The sequence below is a fragment of the Castanea sativa genome, chromosome 1 (genome assembly GCF_040712315.1).
Source record: "Castanea sativa cultivar Marrone di Chiusa Pesio chromosome 1, ASM4071231v1".
Taxonomy (NCBI): Eukaryota; Viridiplantae; Streptophyta; class Magnoliopsida; order Fagales; family Fagaceae; genus Castanea; species Castanea sativa.
The window spans coordinates 53249930-53264968 of record NC_134013.1 but is presented as its reverse complement, the minus strand read 5'-3'; the positions used below and the strand labels follow the sequence as shown (position 1 = coordinate 53264968).

General features: G+C 35.6%; 1 protein-coding gene across 4 annotated transcripts in view; it reads right to left on the bottom strand.

Annotated features, from left to right (window-relative positions):
• The window catches only part of LOC142638161 (uncharacterized), a 52075-nt gene extending 39414 nt beyond the window's left edge, over positions 1-12661 (bottom strand). For 3 of the 4 annotated variants that reach the window (XR_012844986.1, XM_075812168.1, XM_075812185.1), the window contains exons 1-11: positions 12598-12661; positions 12440-12566; positions 11381-11479; positions 10558-10748; positions 10352-10456; positions 9883-9983; positions 9092-9170; positions 4159-4170; positions 3975-4040; positions 1604-1672; positions 1454-1510 (exon numbers count right to left, since the gene is read on the bottom strand). Coding sequence is in view for 3 of the 4 variants with exons in the window: in XM_075812168.1 (XP_075668283.1) it covers positions 1454-1510; positions 1604-1672; positions 3975-4040; positions 4159-4170; positions 9092-9170; positions 9883-9983; positions 10352-10456; positions 10558-10748; positions 11381-11479; positions 12440-12557 (897 nt within the window). In the remaining variant the exon portion in view is untranslated. The remainder of the gene's footprint in view (positions 1-1453; positions 1511-1603; positions 1673-3974; positions 4041-4158; positions 4171-9091; positions 9171-9882; positions 9984-10351; positions 10457-10557; positions 10749-11380; positions 11480-12439; positions 12567-12597) is intronic. The other variant, XM_075812177.1, reaches the window with a different exon arrangement.
• Positions 12662-15039: the final 2378 nt, after the last annotated feature.

Genomic DNA, 15039 nt, shown 5'->3' with positions numbered 1-15039 from the left:
ATCCCAACTAGCCTGGGGCCCATGCACCAAAATGAGCACCTGGCTTTCCTTTGAAAACCATGAGTCCCTCAAACAGGTTTCAATGTCCATCCACTCCAAACCTCACCATTCTTCATAGCTATTACATGCCACCATAAATTTGTATCTTCTGTCCCAAAGCACCATAACTATTTCTCCAATAAAACTTTATCAAAGGTTCCTATCTTCCTTACACCCAACCCTCCATTAGCAATAGGAGAGCATACTGTATCTTACACAACCAAATGGTAATTGAACTTGTCTCCTAAATAATCCCACATCCTCCCCCCCTATTGATCTTAATTGATGCTGATTGATGCAATTAGCAAGATTTATTGCTATTTAATCCATATGTGAATCTCATTCTTAATTTATTTTCTTTCCATGTTTCGTGCACTTTGGAACCCTATTTAAAAGGCCCAAATTTGTTATGTATTTCCTTTGCTTTTAGGTGGTGAAGCCCAAGGTTTGTTATGTATTTCACTTGCTTTTTTCATACTCTTGCAAACTTTGTGCTGCATCAACTTTCAACAAAATTTGTCCTCTCTATTCCTTCCGACCTGGTACAATACAAGAAATCCATAAAAGGAGGCTAGGGACACCAATTCCCAGACCTGTACGGCTCTAATTAAACTGATATCCCAATGAGTAAACCATTAGTGTTGCATGAGATCTGCCACTGAAGCCTCCTTATTTCTCGCTATATAGTACAACTCCAAAAAATCCTCCTTGATTATTTGATCTCCATAATCATAAATCATGCCAAAACTTGACATGAGTACCCACACCTAGTTCAAACACTAGTGGGACAGAGAATAATTTCCTCACCCTCTACTTGTACATTTCCATAAATATCACCATTTGGACCATTGACAATATTCTACTCACCACACACTACCATACTTCTTATCCACCATCCTTCTCCAGAAAACCTCTCTCTATAGCATATCTCTATAGTCATTTCCCCAATGGAGCTTGATTAAACAAGATCAAATAATACCCAAGCCACTGCATTAAATTGGTTCACTGATTTTGTTTCATTGAACTAGATGAAATTTAAACTCATCATCTTACCTCTCTATAATTTTTCACATTGCAACTTCTCAATCCGGAAAGCTACACTCACTAGAATAGAGAATAAAAAAAAGAAATAGGAAGGTCGATTAGATTAAGTGTTTTTTATTAAAGTAATTCTAACTCATTTGGATAAATATAACTGTCTTCCAACCTGCCAGATGTCTCTCCACTTTCTCCAGAATGGTGTTCTAGATCACTTTCACCTTAAAAGTCGAGCACAAAGGAAGACCCAAATATTCACAAATTTCATTTTACTACACATTCTAGCATAGGGTCAGTATAATGTCTGGAGAAGATCATCTAGATGACACCTTTCGGTCTATCCAAAACTAATGAGAATGAAGGTGCGAGGAACAACCTGAGCAAGATATCGTAATCTCTTGATGCACACAGAAGATTCCCCTTGGCCACCTTCCTACATAGTCAAACAAAACCTCACAGTAAGAAGGAGAGCCAAAACAGAAAAATGGCCACAGTTACAACTACTTTCAAGTAAATAATGATGTACCTCTAGTATCCTAATGGAATCCTGAATTAGAGCCTCAGAATCCTTCTCCTTTCCTTGCAGATATAGCACCTGTACATTATGATATACACATTAATGAGAGACTAAATAACAAATAAGAATATACAAGAAAACAGAAGCAACATGGTTAGATTAACATAATAAAACCGAAACTGCGTCACAAGTGAAACAGTCATGTGACCTATGTCGTGTAGGACACTTTCCCCCCAAACAAAAATAGTATGTCAACCTAATATACATTCTACACTCGCTTGGGCATTGTCCAAACCATATTTACTACAGAGATGTGAAATGATATGGCAGATTGATCCCTTTTGTAAAAAGAGCCTTATTTTGAACTGAATTTTTATCTTGCATTTACACTGTTTAATAACCCCGCCTGTGTTTGTGCTTAGTGCCATATATATTTAGTTCACTGTCAGACCCAAGCCTGAGTAATTGATGGAAATCAAGATCAAATAATTGAGAACTGAAATAGAATTGCATTAGAATGAAGAATCAAAGCAGGAATTACAGAGAAAACTGGAGAAACAGGGTTTCTGTCCAGATCTGAAACTAAGATAAATTCATCAAAAAACTGATTCTTCTCTTACATAACAAGCCTCTTTATAATCCTTAACTACTAGGAAATAAACTGGCTAATAGTTAACAGCTAGGCTGGCTGTCAACACCATAAGTCAAAGCTGAAATTAAAGAGAACACATGGCAGATCTGAGAAGTCAAAATAAGTGGCTGGCTGCGAGCCCTAAGAGGTCAGAAAGGGTGACTGGCTGTTTTCACTTGAGAGTAGAGGGGTGGCTGGTTGTCAGTTAAGAATAGAGAGGGGAGGGGGGGGTGTTGGCTGGCTGGCCCAAGGGTAGAGGGTGGCTAATTCAGTAAAAGAGGAGGGTTGTTGTAGGTTGATGGCCAGCGTAAAATTTAGTCACTCTCTTATGAATGGACCCAATACATATTCACTATTAAATATAACTAGAACTAATAGAGCAAGTCCAAAAACATAGTGATTTGCAGGAGGCTCAAAGAGAAGGTCAATTTAATTTAGTTTTATTTTATTTGAATAGAATAAGGCAATTACATTACATGGGTATATAAGAAATCAAAAGGGAAAAAAAAAAACAGATTAGGGGTTCGCATCATCTCTTCATGGCCAATTTCCTATCAAAATCAGACAAAACAATCTCCTGACAACGTACAAATCCAGCCACTCCACCATAGCCCAGCCATCTCTCACTTGCCTTGTTCATTTTCCACCTTACCGTATGCTTTGATACCATTTTGGGAGGGAAAATTTATCGGTCCGATCTTCCACTTTTCCATTTTCTTTCCCATGTGCATTTGGTGGTTCTTCATCTCTGCATACCAAGGCTTGGTCATCCTAAGAATTTTTTTATTGCTACTTCTACAATTTGGTCTCTGTTTTCTCTTGGGATATGCCAATGCCTCCTCAGGTCCAGATTCTGTACCCAGGTCATTGCCATAACAAAGGGCTAAAGTTTGAGCATCCATACTAGGACCTTTTACCATCTTATTGTTTGCTCTTTTCAGCTGTTGTGGTTCAGATTAAAACGCCTGCATGGATAAAGGGATAACTCCACTTTTGTTAAGTGACTTCTTCAATGGGAAACAGTATTTGGTAATGGAGTGTTGATTGTGAAAGCTGATTCCTCTTTGGTTTGAGATCCACAAAGAAAAGGTGGGGTCCGATTTTCCAAGGAATCTTTGTCAGTTTGAGATCCACAATTCAAGATAAATTTATTCATTTACCTGTTATAGTGGCATCTTTATTCACCGCAAGAGGAAACAAATAGGGGCAGATATCTTTAAGTGTCACATCTCTACACAATACATTGTGCCAAAAATCAAACTCCAATGCAACTCTCATCCCCAACAAAATATCTAATATACTTTGAGAACATCTCTTAAAAATATATTCTTCAATTTTTTTTCATGATGTTTTACAGATGCTAAGATTTCATTGTTTAGGTTTTTGTAATATTGGGTTTAGACACCCCATTTATATGGGTGCTACAAATTCTTTTTTGTCATTAATGAAAGTGCACATCACTTACACTTGATGAGGAACAGAAACAATAAAATTAAAATCTATCAACTTGGATCCCTCTCTTGGAGCAGAGAACATCAGAGTAACACAAATGAACATAACTCAAGAAAAGAATATTAAATGCACAGTTGATGAGGAAAAGAATAACAATAAAATTATTTATTTCAGCTTGGATCCCACTCCTGGAGCAGAGAACACCAGAGCAGCACAAGAATTTCTCTTTCCGGACAAAAGCATCTCACAAGAATGCAACACAAACAATAGTATAACACATAGCTTTAAAAAAATTACCATTCCAAGATGATACATAGTATCAGAATAGTCTGTATGGCCATATCCCAGAACACGCCCCTTAATCTGAAAGATTACAAGGTTGGAGTGCATGACAAGTTGATATTTGGAATATAACACAAGAACTACATGTATGGTTAAAACCAAAAAGGAACATGTTGCAAAGCATATTTCTGGTTCATACCTTTAAAGCACGCTGTCAAGAGAACCCAGACAACCAAGAGAGAAACAGCAGCACAAGTTGTCAGTAAAAATAATACTAAATTAGCAGTCAAAATATAGAGAATAAATAAATAAATATATATATATATAGACACAAACATGGCTCAGAAATTATGTGGGTTGCATGTCAGAAACATGTGCATGAAAAAAACAAGTATCCCATAAATGTGCATTTACAGATCACAAAATTATTAAATCAGTTCAGTCAACTTTGTTAATGAACAATTCTCAACAAAAAAAAAAAAACCTTTGTTAATGAACAAAAAATTCAATGCCCAAAATGAATTAATTCAATGTGAATCCCCCAAAAAATCTGAGCCAGTGATGATATGAGATAAAAGTCTGGAAGACACCAAAGAAGTAAAATTTCGTATTCATAATCAACAGCTTGAGATTATAAAGCAACCAATGTTGATAGGTAAGAAAGCTACTAAAGATGAACAAATACGTAAAGGCTGTAAAAGGAATCCCAAAAAACAAATAGTAAATAAATAGATACTGTGATACTCATTTTATACATCTCAAATTTAGAAGTTCTAGTAATTCAAAACACCTGAGACTCCTGATTTAATTTTTCTATCTTGCAATTAAAACTGAATCAAGAACCTGTATACCTTTAATAGAGGAATTTTCTTATTTTGAGATGATATTCTCTAAAACCATTGTCAACCGATTTGCTAGAATGTAGATAATGATCTTATAGACCTCGTCAATAAGGCTAAAAGGTTGAAAATCTTATACCTCCACAGGACTAGTTTTTGTAGGAATAAGGACAATGAATAAAGCATTAAGGCTGGTTTCAACATACAGAGCTCATGGAATTCATGAAAGACTCATGATATCATCCTTGACTACATCCTAGTAAGCTTGAAAGAATGCAGAGGTATATCCATTTGGACCAGGCACTTTTAACTCCACTCAAATCTTTCACCACCTCAACAATCACTTTCCTCAAAAGCTCTTTCTAACTATTTTGCCAAGAAATCATGCGATGTGATTCTCTGTTAACTAACCAGGCCTTCACCTATAAGCATCATCAGCAGTCCACTGAGGTAGTTGGCATTGCCATGATGATGTAATGCATCACATTAACATTGCCAACCACACAGAAATCTTGAAAGGTTACCAGTCATTTGGCTTAGGATGTATTTTAATATTCTAGTACTTCAAAATTTTCTATATGCTAAGCACTTTCTTTTAATTGTCAAAAAGTAGACCCAATTTTTGGTGTGCCACCATATAATCAAACGAAGGGTCATCAAATTTTGATTTTAAAGAGGTATTTACACAGAATTTTCTAGTCTTTTTTTATCTACTAAACTCAATTAAGTAAGGTCAGCTATATGGTCCTTTTATGCAGCTTGTCCCTATCAAGAGAAATGTCCTAGAATCCATGTTTATAAGATGTGAAAACTGTTTTAAGTTGGCAATCATTATCAACCGACCATAACTTCTCTCTTTATCTGGGCTAGGGATAAGATATTAAAAAATAAACGATGCTACTCTATAACATAACATAGGTAGATAGCAATTTGCTACAGTGATTAAGGCTTCTAGCTTCTGGGCGAAGTTTACCTTCCAACGCTAAAGTGTAAGATTTTCACCTTTTATGCACTACACTAAGATCAATGAGTACAGAAGAAGGTCATGGATAGCAAAGCACTACACTAAGGTCAATAAGCACTGTAGATAGTTAGGCGCCATAAAATTCCTCTAGTTTTCACAATTAAGGATGTCTACGGGCATATTCTCTGTCCATGTATCTTGTGTGCATCCCATTACCTTCTTGTTGCATTTGTCATAAGAATTATCATGACTATGACGAGAAAAATTTATTTAACATATCAGAGCAGCTGGAAAAAGGTTAAAACAAGATGGAATAAGATAAGGCATAAGGTAAAACAGAAAATGAAATAGTATTTAAAACCATTGATAATGTGGGGGAGGGTTGCCGTGTTAGTTTTTGGCATGATCCATGGAGTGGGCCTATTCCTTTGAAGGAAAACTTTTCTGCTATATTTGCTTGCTCTCTATCTAAAGAAGCATGGTTTCTTACTTGGTAGTATCTACTTCAAAAGGAGGTAGTAGGAGCTGGAATTTACTTTTCTGTCATGATCCTCAAGATTGGGAGGCAAACACTGTTTATTCCTTTTTTGAGCTTATTTGTTCCTCTATACTGAGGGGTGAGGGGGATGATCACCGGGTCTAGAGATTGACTACGTCTGGGGTATTTGATGTGCACTTTTTTTATAAGCTGTTATCTGGTCCTAACCTAAGTTGCACCGACATGGACACAGGTACGGATACGAGAGTACGAAATTTTTTGAAAAATAAGGATACGACATGGCGTGGGTACGGCAATTAAATAATTAGTTAAATTTTATATTTAGGCATATTTTTTAATATTTTTAGTAAAATATTATAATTTAACTTTATAAATTATAAAGTAAAATCACCTACAACATTTAACTTTAATAAATAAATAAAACTATAGCAGGACACACAAAAACAAAAATCTCTAAATTCATTATAAACTTTTTTTATTTTTTTGATAAGTAAGAAAGATATATATACGAAAAGCTACTCTATGCAAGAAAAGCACAGAGCAAACCAGAAAACTACAAGAAGGAAAAAGGAAAACAAGGAAATTACAAAAATAGAAAACCAAACAACAAAAAATCACAAAAGAAGAAGAGAGCTCAGAAAAGAAGGGAGGGAATCACTAGTCGTGAGTCCCCAAGCCTGAGACCAATCAAAAAGAGTTTCACTGAAAGATGCAAGTAAAAGAAATAATAAGGCAAAAGGCAGAGTAAACAAACAAAAGAAATTAAAAGTATACCCCAAACACGCCCAAAGCAGTGAGCCTGTGATGTGAGAGTGGGATTAAAAAAAAAGGTGTAGTGGTGTACTGTGGCGTGTTACTTATAAAGTGGTGTACTGTGGCGTGTTACTTATAATTTATAAGTAACATGCCCAAAGCAGCAAAAGTCATAAAACATAAAAGAAAGAAAGAAAAAAAAAAAGAGAAATGAGAAATCGCGAAACAGAGAGAGAGAGAGAAGAGAAGAAAACCTGTCCACACTGAGAGAGAGAGGGAGATTAGAAGGGACAAAGGGGCAGAGGGCACGGCGACTTGCCAATCAGCCCAATCTAGCACCGACAAGGGACAGAGGGCAGCGGGCTAAGGGAGAAGACTGAAGAGAAGGTCGGGCTGTGCTGTGGGTTTCAACTTTCACGGTAATGTTTTCTCAAACTCAAGTTTTTTTTGTTTTAAGGGTATATCACAAAATCAATGGTATAGATTTGTCCATCTGTCAAAATCTATGATTTTTTTTTTCCACTGCTGGCATGTCCACCATGTCGGCGCCGTGTTGGAGAAGAGCAAAAAAAAAAAAATAGACACCACTTAGACACCGAAGTCCAGCTAGTCTTACCGGTATCAATGTCCAACGCGTGTCAGACACTAGTATCGGGCCAAAATTGCCGTGTCGGTGCAACCTAGGTCCTAACACTGATAAATTTCCTTGGGAATGCATTTGGTGTGCAAAGGTGCCTAAACGGGTGTGTTTCTTCTTATGAACAGCAGCTAATGATAGAATACTCACCATTAATAATCTTGTTAAGAGAAGGCAATCTCTGGTTAATAGGTATTGTTTATGCTGCTGCGATGGGGAATCAGTGGATCACCTTCTTCTTAACTGTAAGTTTCCTCACGCCTTATGGTGTGAAGTTTTTGCAATGTTTAGGATCCAGTGGGTAATGCTAAGGTCAGTCAACTCCTTTTTCTTTATCTAGAGAAACTAGTTTGGAAAGCATCTTTCAACCATTTGGAATATAGTCCCATCATGTTTAATGTGGTTAGTTTGACAGGAACACAATACCCTCATTTTTAAGACAATGAGAGAACATTAGATCATCTAAAATCTCTCCTCTTTGGTACTCTGTTTCATTAGGCTCGTATTTAGGGGCGTACGAATTGTATTTCTTTATCTGAATTCTTAGTCTCCATTTCCTTTAGTTCTTGATAATACTGTTTTTGTTTCTTGTTCAGAGTGTTCACCATCGTGAAAATGATGTTCAATTTTTTTCAATAAAAGTCTTATTACCTAAAACACACACACACACACACACACACACATATACACATATATATATATATATATTTAAAGCAAACAAACTCTCTACAGCACAACTTGCCCAATACCACAGCTCTAATCATCAACCCAAAAAAAGTGAACCGTATTTGCATCAACTCATGCAAAAATTTATGTATATCTTAATATAAGAACTTACTTTTTCTATTTTACATACTCACTTTTCAAAACACTCCACATTAGATTATTTATTTTACACTATATTTCATTAATATATCAATTTTTTTATTTTTTTATTGTTTCTCTTTCTTCACAAACAACAACCACCAACTCTCTTCCTTCATCCTTGGGATACATAAAGAAAAAATAAAAAACTAAATGCAAAATAAATAATGCTAGTGTAAATTTACACAGTTACTATAATAACCATGTATTTTACTCAACTTTGCATGGCCTGATGTGGGTGAATTTTGGACTTAGTTGGCTAAAATGCAGTCTTTTTTCTATTATACAAGCACCAATGCGAGTGTTGTTAAGGGATTCTTGCCTCATTCCATATCAATGAAGACATTTATGAGGCCTGAAAACCATCTCCAAATATGCATCCATTGCATATAAATATGAAGGAATCCAATTATCCAACACACATATTTACTGATACATTCAGAAATATGAGACAGCTAAGCATTTGCAATTATGACTTCTTAGTTGATTCACTGATTACTAAACAAAACATAAAAATAAAAATAAAAATAAATAAACTCAAGATGTAATAGAGATCAAACATAATTATTTCATTACCTCATAGCAGACACGAGCTTCTTCCAACTTTCGCTGCATTAGATATAACTGCCCAAGGTTGTGAAGAGCAGCTCCCACACTATATTGATAACAGGTTACAGTGCTCAGATTAGCATTGGTGATGCAACATATTGAAGAAGACAATTGCTCAATTATCTAGCCTATCAAAACTAATGCTTCTGATTGGAGAGAACAAATCATCAAACTACACTCATGACCATTGAAGCAATGTAGATGGAAAGAAGTCACAACTAGCGCTCCATTTGTTTCGGCTAAATACATTTTCTGGAAAATAATTCATTTCCTGAAAAAAAAATTCTATATTTGCTTGCAACCCAAAAAATGGGCTGGTAAACATTTTCTATTGTTTAGTTCACACAGAAAATCATTAACAAATCTTGTAATTCTTTTTTTTTTTTTGATAAGTAACGAAACATATCTTGTAATTCTAAATAGTTATATAAATCAAAACTTTCATTCATTACATGAAAATTTTTAGTTTGAGAGTATTTTGGTTTTGCATTATTGTAGCTTCTCTTTATGGCTAGAAAACGTTTTGCTTTAAAAAATTTGCAATAAAATTAAAGAAAGCAAAGTAATAAAAATGGCATTGCCATAGAGTTATGGCACTCAAAGTTCAATTTAACAATCAGCAAATTATATGTCAAATTCTCCGTAGAGAAATGATTCACTAACTACCAAACCAAGCTGTTCTACATCTATTTCCTCCATATGTATTCCTGGTACATCATTTTTCTTTAATAAGTACTAATCACGAACATAAGCTATACCGTATATCCTCAGGACCAAATGATTCCTCCAGTATGTTTGTGGCCTCCAAAAACAATGGTTCTGCTTTATGAAATGCCTTCGTAACTCTATACAGCTCCGCCTGAAACAAGAACAATAAGGAACTGTGACTTTTTGTCAAATAAGAGCCCCGAATATAGAGTAGATAGACGCATTTTTTTTTTATACATAATAATTAATAAAAAATATTTGTTGTCTTAATACTTATTTGACTGAAGAAAATTCCCAGCATTAATTTCTTCAAAATAGTTCTAACAATTGATAATAGTGCTCCATCAAATGAAGGTGGAAGTATTCTCATATAATCCAGTTTACATATAGATCACCATTCACCAGTTTGAACCCTTCAAAGCAAGATAGTGTAGACAAAAGGACTTAGAGAAGTTCAACCATGTCAATAACAATTGAAACACAACTAGATTATCTGAAGTATCTCAATAGTGAACCCACCAGATTGTTGCATGCAGATGCAACATGCGGATCCCTCTCACCAAAACCTTCTTTAGCTTCTTGTATTGCAGAAAGGAATAACTTTTCAGCCTCCTCAATTTTTCCCTAACAGGAAAAAAAAAAGTATAAAATAGTTCAAGAAAACCACATAGAACAGCAAACAAAATAATGAAAATAACAAAGTCATGTATGCTAGAAATGCTTGCCTGCAAGAAGAAATCTTTCCCGTTATCCGTAAAAATTCTCCATTTAGATGTATGTATGTTTGATATGACAGAGCCATCCTCAACCTTGCGTAATTCAATTATGCCATCCCCTTCAGTGCTACTTTCAAAACTTGATTCAGTTGAGATATCTTTTGCGAAGACAGGATTAGCATTTATCCCAAGAATTATTGCTGCAAACAAATCAACATAGTCAAAAAAAAACATAACATCAGCATTCCTTTCCTATAGTCAATTGAATTAGCAAGCAGTTTTTGTTAGTACAAAACCCAAATGAAACTGGAACACTCCAACATCAGAGGATGCCAACCCCATGTGAAAACACGTGAATCAGCTTCTTCTTTTTTACAAGTAATTATATTAAATCAATAAACAATGATATAAAGAGTGATTTTATCCAAGTTGAGGGAATGAAAAAAAAAGGTATAGGAAAACCCAAAAACATATTAGTAGAAGTAATGAAAAATGACATGTCATTTAAGGAAGTAAAAAAAAATATGACTTTAAATAGAGTAGAATGGAGACAAAGAACTCATATGGCTGACCCTAACTAATATGATGAGTAGCCAACCCCAAAATTTTGGGACTAAGTTGTTGTTGTTTTTAACAATGATATAAAGGAAAACAAAATGGGGTATACTTGATATATATCCGAGATCAGCTTCTTGACTGTGATTGTATTCTTTAGGAAGGGATAGATTCACATCTTTAATATGTGATCCTCCCTTCATATCAAATAAAATTATATACCTGTCAAAGAAAAAATTATCTAACAACTATCTGACGCTATGAGAAAGAAGTATACCAGCATTCCCACATATAACAATCCATAGATGATGGTTCATCTGGTTCGTGCTCCAAGTATAGTCTCTGGAACCAAATTTATAAGAAAATTTCATTTTTCCTGCAGCAATAAGGGATGATGAGAAAAGCACAACTACATCTAAATATCTGATTTCTGATTTCAGAACAGAAAAGCATCACTTAGATAATAAATCTAATTACTCAATTAGTGAACCGAAATTTCATGAGACCAATACATTAATGACTAGGAATGAAGAGCACTAATGTCATTTACATATCAGACAAACCTAATGCTCAAAAAGGATTCCACATACTATGGAGATTGATAAAGGTTATTAAGGCACTAAGGTAAAAGGAACATAGTTAATAACAACAGACATTTTTCTTTGTTTGTTTGTGTACTGTTTATGTATGTATGTATGAACCATAATAACCAAAAATACTGGACCACTAAAACAGTCATTGACATGCACAACATGTACGCAGCGGATTCGGTTCTCCTCATAACTAAGACCAAGAAATGCCACCAATAATTCAATTGCTTGGGGGAGGGGGGATTTGAACTCTGGACGACTCCATTGGAAAGAGCATTTTGTGTCAGCTGAGCTACAAGGCTCTTAGCCTAATGTTATTAGAAGCCTTTTGAATATGGATGCATAAGTCACTAGAGCAAGGACTTCTAGGGAGTATATGTACATATATCATTTGCATCAAAAGAGTGAACGCAGATTGCAAAGTAGAAGCCCACTTCACTTCACACATGACATGAAATCTAGTACCAATTGACATATTATGGAAAAATCAACAGCATGATCAGAATAAGTTTTGAGAACCTTATATTTAAAATTGGTAATAGTAACTTGTCGAACTCACACCACGTGACAGTGAGTAATAGCATGTGTACCACATGCTCTTACTTGAATTGAGTAAAAAAAAAAAGGCTTGATTATTTTTCCAATTGGCTTTCATAAACATAATAAAACTAAACATTTCCAAACGAGTAATGAAAGGAAACGTAAGATATAGGGTTTGGAAAAGAAGAGATAAATGTAATGCTTACTGGAGAGTGAAGGAATGGGGAAGACATTGCGGGTTGGAGTTGTAGACATTGCGGTTGGAGAAGTACTGAATCGGATTCTTCTAACCAAATTAGCCGCGGCTTGTCGCAGAAACATCATCTCTATCTATCACCTTTGATTTTAGTGTGAGTTAGAGAAAGAGAGAATTTGATGAAAGAGGCGTGGGTTTTTAGTTTTACGAGTGGGTTTGTTCTTTGTTCTTTGTTCTTTAAACCCTCTAATTTTTTTTTTTTTTTTTATAAGTTAAACCCTCTATTTTTAAGTAAACAGTTTAGAAATCATTGAGGGGTTTCATTTGTTTACAAAAGCGGGCTGACTTCCGGATCTCATCACTGGCCCGATCCGTTCTGGACTGGACCTGCAACTGCAACAAAAATCTTTCTACTTTCTACTATTTGACTATCTATATATGAATGTCTAATTGTCTATATTAAATAAGGAATTCAACTCTATTTTTTTTTTTTTTATATCGTATCATATCACATCCTATATTATAAAAGTTAAACTTAGAAGTTGTTACTTCTAAGTGGCTGCACCAAATTCTTCAAAGTCGTGGTTACCCCAGGTGCCAACATGAAACATATCTAAGTTTCCCATCTTTGGTGGGGAAATCCAAGGGGGATATTTACAGCCTAGCACAGTAAAGAGAAACAATATAATTAGTTGACAAACATTTCAAAGGATTTTGTAAACTAACATTTCAAGTTTTAGAAACTCAATTTATGCTAGTGCTAAGCAAAGAATCTAGAAGCACATTAGAAGCAAGAAGAATCTGGTTTGAGATCCACCAAAGAACATCACAAGCAAAAAAGAGGAACATCATATGGTTTGAGATCCACTGAAAGAACAGGGGAAGAAGAAGAAATCCACTGAAGAACATCAAATGGTTTGAGATCCACTGAAAGAACAAAGGAAGAAGAAGACGACGATGAAGACAAAGAGCTGATTTGAAAAGAAAATGGTGGAACTCGAGTTTCTAAGACTCGAGTTCTACGTGGAGTGTATTAGATCTTGCATCTCAAGTTTTAAAAACTCGAGTTCTAACATGGATCTCGAGTTTAAAAACTCGAGATGCTAGTTTTCTAGTTTGTTTTGCAACCTGACAACTAATGATATTCTTAGAAAATCAACGCTAAATGAAAAGAAAATTCGAAATCCAAGTGCAACGCTTTTCCGCAACTACAGGAGAGATTGAATAATTAATTGTCAAGGTGGAAAGAAAAGATGTCATAGCATGTGGGAAAGGAGATCCTTGTTAAGGAAGTGGCTCACGCAATACCTATGTATACTATGAGTGTCTTCAAACTTCAAAGTATTTAAGGTGATGAGATGACAGGCACGGTTCGAAAATTTTGGTGGGAACAAACAAATGAGAAAATTAAGACAAAATGGCTCAGATGGGATAAATTTTGTGCACTAGAGGAGAAGGGTGGCTTATGCTTTTGCAATTTTAAGGGGGTGTTTGGTAGGGGTATTTAAACAACAATTTTCGTTGTTTAAACAACACAACACATATTTCCACAACACTTTTTCACCCACACATATTTCCAAAAAAAATCTTAAACAACGTTATTAGAACAGCATTACCAAACGGATCCTAAGATTTTTAATCTTGCACTTTTAGCCAAACAAGATTGGAGACTACAAGCAAATACATCATATTTGGTCCATAGAGTTTTAAAAGCCCTCTAATTCTAGATAGTGACTTTCTAGAGTATAGTTGGGGTCTCAATCATCATTTGCATGGATAAGCATAATGGCAGTCCATAAAATTGTCAAGCAAGGATGCATGTGGCAGGTGGGTAATGGGGCATCGATTGGAGTTTAAAATGATAAATGGCTACATGAACCATACTCTTCTAGAGTGATCTCTTGGCCAATACCATATCAGAAGAATCAAAGGTTTATTTACTCATTGATCTCCATATACGTGAATGGCAAGCCGATTTGGTGAGACAAACCTTCCTCCAGCTGATGTCCAGTCCCTTCTAAGCATTTCTTTGAGCACTCGCTTTCCACAAGTCCAACTAGTGTGGGTATACACGTTGAGGTTCAAAATATCACAAGCACTGCGTCAGGGCTCAAAACATTACAAAATTCAAGTTTGGAACCCATTTGGGGCCTTCAAAGAAAGGACGAGACCCAAATCCACCAATCAAGGTCCACTTAAGATAAGTAGGAAGGGGTCCAAACCCATGAATGAGCAAGCTTTGGGCCTTAGAAAATAAAGAAAAAAGGAAGCTCAACCCAGCCCTTGTGAGGAAACCTGCTGGGGAGCCTAGAAAAGGACTGGAACAGGATGCCCTGGGACTCCTAGAAGCTCGGGATCCTCAAGATATACAGAAAGAAGTCAGTTGGGATTGGGATAGCCCAAGGGAGCATGCTTATGGATACAAAGAACGAAGGTGGATATGTCCCATTAGCCACCCATGGTTCAAAAAAAAGGCTAATGGCTTAGGAATCAGCACTTTAAAATAGAAAGCCTAGTACCTTGGGGAATGCATGAAGGAAGGTGGCTGGGGGTCTTTCAGCCTGACAAAAAGGAATTAGCCTATTTAGAGAAAACGACAAAAGGTGAAGC